At 35.1% G+C, this 8,655-nt stretch overlaps 1 protein-coding gene across 1 annotated transcript; it reads left to right on the top strand.

Annotated features, from left to right (window-relative positions):
* Positions 1-5,195: 5,195 nt before the first annotated feature.
* Positions 5,196-6,747, top strand: LOC115976189 (aspartic proteinase nepenthesin-1). The gene has a single exon (XM_031097728.1). The coding sequence runs from the start codon at positions 5,296-5,298 to the stop codon at positions 6,631-6,633; it is 1,338 nt and encodes a 445-aa protein (XP_030953588.1). The 5' UTR covers positions 5,196-5,295; the 3' UTR covers positions 6,634-6,747.
* Positions 6,748-8,655: the final 1,908 nt, after the last annotated feature.

Raw genomic sequence — 8,655 nt, 5'->3', positions numbered from 1 at the left:
GGCCAGCTGGACAAGACATGTGGCAGTGAGTGATTGGATATGAAGATATCGTCGTCGGACATCATTGGATACTCCAAATCTAATCTAATAAAAGCGAATTGAATTTTGAAATTCACAAAAAAAAAAAAAAATAAATAAATAATCATAATAACACAAACAAAACACGCGAAACAATGCCCAAAAAGCATCTTCCAAATTTATAGCCCCATCCTTATACCTTAACGTGACTCTAGGCCATCCATCCCCCACTTATTATGTACCCGTGTGTGTCAACTTTAGCCCATATATTTCTCCCAAAATAAAAATAAAAACACTCTAGCCAATACCAACTCTAAAACATCCTTTAACTTGTAATTGTAAAGTTTATTAGAGTTTATTGCATACAAAGTATTTTACATAACTCTAAATGCATCTCCGATTCTCCAATAGTAATTGAAGTCATGACTTGAGATCGTGACTTCAAATTACGATTTTTAAGTTGAAATTGTGATTTTAAGTCATGAATTCAATTGTGATGACTTGAAAATATTGATTCTAAGTTATAAATTCATTTTCTTTTGGGGTATGTGTAAAACAACTTGTATACAATAAGTATAATCTAAATAGTCACTATAAAAAAGATAGGGAGCTCTTTAGAAGGGTGATTCATTTTATGACAAAAATCCATTCATCTCACTATTTTTTATGAATACTTGCTCATCTTACTTATTTTGCAAAAATAAAAAAAAAAAGAAGGAAACAAGAGATCCATTACAAGCATTGAGTTAGGCCAATAAAATAAGAAGCTTGATTTCCTTCTGTTTTTTATAACTATTATAAATTCATTTGCTTTTGGGGTATGGCTAAAACCTTTAGCCAATATCTTTTTAAATTGTAATTGTAAATATTAGAGATTATTACACACATTGTTTTACATAATTCTAAATACATTTCTAAAAAGTAACTAAAATTATGACTTAAAATTTGATTTTTAAGTTGAAAATTGTGATTTTAATTTTTAAGTTCTAAATTTAGTGCTTATGAAGTATGTGTAAAACAATTTGTGTGCAATGAGTATAATCCAAATAGTCACTATAAGAGAGAGAGAGAGAGAGAGGTAATCCATTTTATGACCAAAAAAAATCCATTCATCTCACTATTATTTGTAAATATTTACTCATCTTAATTATTTCGCAAAAAAAAAAAAAAAAAAAAAAAAGAGGAAACAAGATATCCATTTCATTTCAAGCATTGAGTTAGGCCAACAAAATAAGAAGATTGATTCTTTTTTGTTAACTATCGATTTGATTTGTTGTAATATATATATTGTGGGGGCCAGTTTATCAAGAAGTATTGTTAAAAGCGGTAATAACTGGGCCTATGGCCCTATCCGAGGACGTTAAACCATCCGAGGAGGTCAAATAGGCTATGAAGAGAATAAAGTCAAGAGAGAAATAGAGACAATGTGAGATGGGTCCAATAAGTGTCCGAGGACAAAAGCCTCCTCGGCAACGTGTGTCCGAGGTAAATCTTAGTGTCATATCATCACAGACTTACTTCAGAGTTACACCACAACTAAAGATGGGACATTGGACTAGGGATAAGAAAAGAAAAGTAAATAAATATCTTTAAAAGCTGCTACCTCCGCATTAAATGTCTTTCAACCAACTCTTTGGCCGCATTAATGTGGAAATGATGCCTGAACAGTGATCAAACAGCCTTACAGCTACTAGTTGATGGTTCTAGGAGGTGCTGGATGTAACAGACAGGAGTCCCCTGAATCTAACTTACACGTGTGTGGTAAGGATAATACCAAAATTGCAATATATAACCCAGAAGAATGCACTGAGAAGAGGGATTGGAACTCTCATACAATTTCTATCTTGAAGAAAACCATATGAAACAAAAAACTTAGTTTGTTCTGAGGACAAATTTGATAATCTTATTTGTGTCAAACCATCTTAAATCGTTAAGTTTAATCGTTTTTCTTCTGGGATGAATCTAGTTCTTTTATCCACACTCTACAAATTTATTGTTTGGGCTGTTAAAATTTGAGCCCAATCTGGTTTTAGGATCAACACAATTTCAGTCCTTACATATATATATATATATATATATATAATAATGATTTCAATATTAGATATAGTTAAAAATATGTTGCTTCAGCTTCAATCAATAAATCATAAAAATAGTCATTAAAAAAACATTCATGAAAAATGTTGTAATCCTAACATTTTTTTTTTTTTATATGGAATTGTAATTCTAACATTATGCATATCATTTCTATTATACTTATATGTATTCTCTACTTATAGTCATTTAAAAAAAATTGATGTTACCTCCACTCTGTTATGTGAAATGGGGATTATAAAATATCAATTTTGTGATTTATATTTTATTTTTTTAATTAAATAGTGTATAAAAAGTTACATTGGATACATGGTTAGATTTGTAATATTTAATTTGAAGCATATAGTACTTATTTTAAATAAAGATACTTTTTTTATTATTTGTTATTAACCTAATGTCAAGCAAAATTATTAAATTTTGAGATTAAATTCAATAAGGACGGGGTGTAAACCTTTTGGTTTACACCAGCCAATAAGAACATGCTACATTAGACTTTTAGTTAAACTCATTGTAAAATCAGTCAATCTTAATACACCTAATAACATCTCAACAAACCAAAAGAAAACCTATTTCATAATTTCCCTAAATCTCACTCCCTCCTCAGCTTTTGCCTCCCCAGCCACAATCCTCGCCAGGCCTCTGTTTGTCGCTGCACTACCTCACCGGACCTAGGTGGTTTTGCTATATTTTGATTGATTTAGCCATTGCTATATTTGATATCTTCACGGTTTTGGTATTGCTATATTTCAATATAACCTAGAAAAAAGAAAAAAAGAAAAAAAATTCATAAGAATAATTGAAGAGACATTCAAGATTTGTTCAATTACAAAACCAAAATCTAAAACATAATAAACTTCCCCAATTTCACAAACCAGTTTTATACAAAGCCAAAATCTAATTGGAAATTTTTAGGCTCATAACAAAATTATCAAAGAAAAAAGAAAAGTAATAAACCTGATATACTGTAGAACACTTGCTCTAACAATTAATGGATAAAACTCAATTGTTATCCCATACTAATTCTTAAGTCAATTGGACATATATATCCCCAAAAAAAAAAGAAAAAAAAAACCAATTGTGCATAAATAGGCAAATAGTCACTGCCAGTTTTGAGGTAGAATGGACAATTGACTTTACCCTGTTAGAAGCAAATGATGTGTTAGTAATGGAAAACTAGATTTTACTACATCACAAAACTAATGAAACAAATAAAATAAGGAAAAAGTAAGAGAGTTGTGGTTGGCGGTAGTAGGTCCCATCAATATTGAGAACAAGAGCAAATCACCTAGGTTTGGCGAGGTAGTGTGGCAACGAAAGTAGGCCCGGCGAGGTAGTGCAGTGGCAAACGGAGGCCCAGAGAGGATTGTGGCTAGAGAGGTAGGAGCTGAGGAGGGAGTGAGACTTTAGGAAAAATGTGAAATAGATTTTCTTTTGGTCTATTGAGATGTTATTAAGTGCATTAGAATGTATTGATTTTACAATAAATATGGCATGTCTTTATTGGCTAGTGTAAACTAAAGGGTTCATACCCCGTCTTTATTGAATCTAATTTCTTAAATTTTTACAATTAAATTGTAAGAGCACTCACATTAGTGGGTGTAAAATTGTGCAAAATAGATAAAGATGCAAAATTTATACAATATTTCCTAAATCTACTCCGCATTAGTTCGGCTATTGTTGTGTAAATATACATATTTGCTACAGTAACCGTGCATATTTGCATGATTACTGTAGATGTATATATTACTATTTTATTAATTTTTTCTCTCACCTCCTCTCATCAATCTCTCTTCCTTCACATACTCTCAACACCGCCTAACCACCACTCAATCACCACCACCACAACCCATCACAACCCATGACATTCCAATCACAAAATCAACCAAAAACAAAGAAAAATCAAACCAAACCCAAAATTAAACCTTCAATGGAAAACTCAACAACTTAGAACCCAAAATTAAACTTTCAACAAAAAACCCATCAACCCAAACCCAAACTTAAATTGAAGCCATCGTCACCACTACCATGGAGAGCTTACTTCTGCCATTAGAGAAGAGAGAAACAAGTGCTTGAGAGCTACAACAAAGGAAAAGATCAAAAAATAAAAAGTGAGGAGAAAAGACTGTGGAAGTAGAGAGAAGATTTGATTTTGTAAGATTAAAAAAAAAAAAAACAAAAAAACAAAAAACAAAAAAAGGGGTCAGAATGTTTTAGTGGTGGGGGTTAAAGGTGAGGGAAAGGGAAGCTTCCTTGAAGCTTCCTTGCTTGTAAATATCTCTACAATATAATTTAATTATAAAAGAATTATAATTGATTTTTTTTTTTTTCAAACAAAGCATGATTTTATTTGGAATTTTATTAAAGTCTATATTAAAATTTTTAATTCAGATCAATGCCTTTTTAAAAAAGACTAAAATCATACTAATAGTAAATAATACATACATATATATATATATATATATCTCTCTCTCTCTCTCTCCCCCCAATGCGTAGACTTGAAATGACACATCGAAATATTTCATTGATGGCAGTATGACGGTCGAAGACACCGATTTGTCAGTTGTTACCGAAACTACTATTTTGGTGGTCTGGCCACCAGTTTTGGCGGCACAGTGGGCGAAGACATCGATCTAACGACGGTTGTCGGAAACACTATTTCGGTGGTTCGACCATCGGACCTCCACCACAAGCAACTCCATTGGCCGAGCCACTAAAAAATATGACCATTAGGGAAAATAATAAAAAATTGATGAAAAAAGAATATTTTATTGAAATATCTTGTAAAATATATAAACTGATATGGGTGTTTTATAAAAAAAAATTATATAAAATAGAAAAATAAAATTTTAATATAAAATAAACAGAATCTTTTAGAAGGGTAATATTGTTACTCTATATAGTTGTAGCAAATTTTTATTATTTTGTTTTTTGGGACAGAAAGCATTTTTCTTAGCCTGATCAAACCAAATAATATTTGTTTTGTAGAAATTGTTTAGCAACTTGGGAAGCAGCAAGCATAAATATATATATATATATATATATATACTTTCACTGTTTCACGTACGTAAAGAAACTTCAGTCAAGACACCAACACACCATCTAGCCATTCCTGTAGTCCCTTAACCTTTTCATACTCTCTCCCTCTCTCTTCTTTACTTCCATCATCTCTCTCTCTCTCACTCAACAATGGTGTCACTCTCCCCACTCTCCCTCCTCCTCCTACTCCGCCTCCTCTTCCTCTTCACTCTTACACACCTCTCCACCTCCCAAAACACCACCACAAAACACTACTACCTAAAACTCCCATTACTCCACAAAACCCCACCACCTTCCCCATCCCAATCCCTCCTCCGCGACTCCCTCCGCCTCTCTCATCTCCACCACCACCTCACCTCCCCCATCATCTCCGGAGCCTCCTCCGGCTCCGGCCAATACTTCATCTCCCTCCTCCTCGGCACCCCTCCTCAACCCCTCCTCCTCATCGCTGACACAGCCTCCGACCTCATCTGGACCCACTGCTCCGCCTCCACCCACCACAACCCCCACAACCCCATCTTCTTTCCACGCCTCTCTGCCTCTTTCAAACCCCACCATTGCTTCCACCCTTCCTGTAAACTCGTCCCCAACCCCCCAAACTCACATTGCAACAACCGCTCCACCCTCCACACCCCATGTCTCTTCAACTACTCCTACGCTGACTCCTCTTCTTCCTCCGGCTTCTTCTCCACCGAAACGGCATCGTTTCACTCCAAACACAAACACACTAACCTCACACTGTCATTCGGGTGCGGGTTTCGGGTCTCGGGTGCTGGATTCAATTCGGCCCAGGGAGTCATGGGTCTAGGCAGAGGACCCATTTCGTTTACCTCCCAATTGGGTCGTCATTTTGGGAACAAGTTCTCTTACTGTCTCAAGGATTACACTCTCTCTCCACCACCCACAAGTTACTTAACCATCGGTGCCGAAGCTCAAAACGACAATGTCGTTTCCAACAAAATGAAGTTCACGCCGTTAGTGGTAAACCCTCTCTCCCCGTCGTTTTACTACATTGGTATCAAAAGCGTGTCCGTCAACGGCGCGAAATTACGGATTCACCCTTCCGTTTGGTCCATCAACGACAACGGTAACGGCGGGACAGTTATTGATTCCGGTACGACGTTGACGTTTTTAGCGGAGCAAGCTCACCGTGAAGTTGTAACGGCGATTAGACGGCGAGTGAGGGAGCTAACAGTTCCGAGTCCAACTCCGGGGTTTGAGCTGTGCGTGAACGAGTCGAAGTTGGTAAAGGGAGCGAGTTTGCCGAGGCTGAAGTTTGAACTCGTTGGGAACTCGGTGTTTTCGCCGCCTCCGAGGAATTACTTTATAGAAACTGAGGAACGAGTCATGTGCCTGGCGATTCAACCCGTGAACTCGGAGACCGGGTTTTCAGTGATAGGGAATCTAATGCAACAAGGTTTTTTGTTGGAGTTTGATAGAGACAGATCTCGTCTCGGGTTTTCGCGTCGTGGTTGTGACGTACCATGATAAATTCAAATTCAACTCGTGCTGTTTTTTTGTTTTGGAGGGTTGGAAATAGTTATTTTAATATTATTACTGCTAAATATAAATGATAAATGATAAATCATAGTTGTTTTTGGACATTGTGTGAATTTTCAATTTTGTTTCTCCTCTCAGATTTTTTGTACTTTCTTTTTGGTATATTTTTATTGCTTCGTCGTGTTTTTTTTTTTTCTAAGATGAAACTTGGGATCTATTTAGGTATTGTTTATGGTTAAAAATTAAAAATATTGTAGCAAAATAATTTTTAAATTTGTAAATAATACTGAGGGACTTAATTTTAAAGTTAGATTTGTATTTTTCCGTACCTACGGATCTCATGAACAATATACATAGACCTACTAAAAAAATGCACCCATTGAAAAACGCTCAAAACACGCATCTCAAACTCAAGATTATGTTTTCATTAATCTGAAATTGGATTATAACAGAGAATAGTAGTAAAGAGTGTACAAATTAACACTTTGCCTTATCAACTAGTAGAAGTTGCTGTAGCATTAGGGGCTCCATTCTTTTCCACTGCTAGGATGTTCCAGCGGCTTTGGCCTTTTGGCGTTATGAGCAAGTTTATGTGCAACTCTATTGTAGTCTCTTTTTCAGATGCTTCACTTTCCAGCTGCCTAGCCGACTCAAAGGATCAAGAATTCCTTGAACTTTAAATATTATGTTTTTAAAATTATTAAATTAAACCTAAGTTTTTATTATTATAATAAATTAGGACAAAGTTTGGTCTCAATCTCAAGTACATTGGACCCCTATCAAGGCAATAACATGTGACTAAAAATGAATATGTGTTATCATCTTGACGAATCTATACTAGAATACTGGACCTAAGTTAAATTTAACAAATTATAAGCGTCTATCTTAAACCTTAAAGGCTTAAACATAATGCAGTTTCACTTAAATCCTTTGAGGTTTGGTTTATTACTATATTAAATTTCAAAATTAAAATTTGTTATCTTTTGTAATCTTGAGATTTAATTTGTTATGCTGCTACTAAGTTAGGTGGTAAAAAAGAAAAGAAAAGAAAAAAAGAAGGTAAAATTCACCTAAAGGAAAGAAAATGGTGATTAAAGTGTAATTGTTTCTAAACGCATTTTTATTATTATTGGTTTTTACTTTTTACCCAATGTTATTCAAAGTTTTCAAACCCCCAATGGTTAGTGAGGCTAGTGGAGTGTATGGAAATTTTTAGGCTGAACATTCTGTTATGACCCACAGACAGAGACAACCCACAGTATTAGACAAGATATATAATGAGTAATGACTGGAATTTAATGTGTCAAAACCAATCTATGTGTGTGGGGTACGTAGCCAAAATTTGGCCCATGACTCTCCTTTCTCCAACGAAATGTCTTTTGACTCCACACACATGAAAGTCATTCTCTTCTATTCATTTGAGAAGAAAAATTAAGAGGGTGTTTGGATTGGGAGTATCTCAAAAATTATTACTCAAAACACATAACTCAAAATTATCACTCATTTCTCAAAACTCTATCTTACAAAAAATCCAAAACTGAAAATTTTTGTTTAGCTCCAATATCTCAAAACCGTGCCCCACATCTCAGTACTTAACTTTTTTCACTTTTTGGTGAAGCCCACGGCATGCACAGGTTAGAAGAGCAATTTTCTCTCGTGCGTGTCCTCTTCTCTCTCCTTTCACCCAAAATACTATTTTGTCTTCCTATCTCCACACACACACCGAATGTTAGAACAAGGTTTTATGGTTTTTTCCTTTTCCTTTTCCTTTTCTACACTTTTGCCTCCATATCTCGAAGACCCATCGGCTGCAAACAGCTAACTTGATTTCTGCTGGTGAGTTCCTTTTCCTTCTCTGTTTTATGGGCTATGGTGGACGAGATTTGCTCTTCTTCCTCTACCCTGAAGAGAGCAAAGAATGAGGGAAAAGGTAGTGTAAAACTCATTGCTTAAGCCAGGGAGAAGCCAAAAAAAGAGAGAGTTCCAACGGTCTGAAGGTGATGTGACGAC

This window comes from Quercus lobata, chromosome 1 (genome assembly GCF_001633185.2).
Source record: "Quercus lobata isolate SW786 chromosome 1, ValleyOak3.0 Primary Assembly, whole genome shotgun sequence".
Lineage (NCBI taxonomy): Eukaryota > Viridiplantae > Streptophyta > Magnoliopsida > Fagales > Fagaceae > Quercus > Quercus lobata.
Note: the sequence above shows the minus strand (reverse complement) of the source record. Positions and strands in the feature narration are given on the sequence as shown.

Excerpts from the sequence above, each read along its gene's own strand:
- LOC115976189 (XM_031097728.1), top strand. The coding sequence starts at position 5,296 with ATGGTGTCACTCTCCCCACTCTCCCTCCTCCTCCTACTCCGCCTCCTC.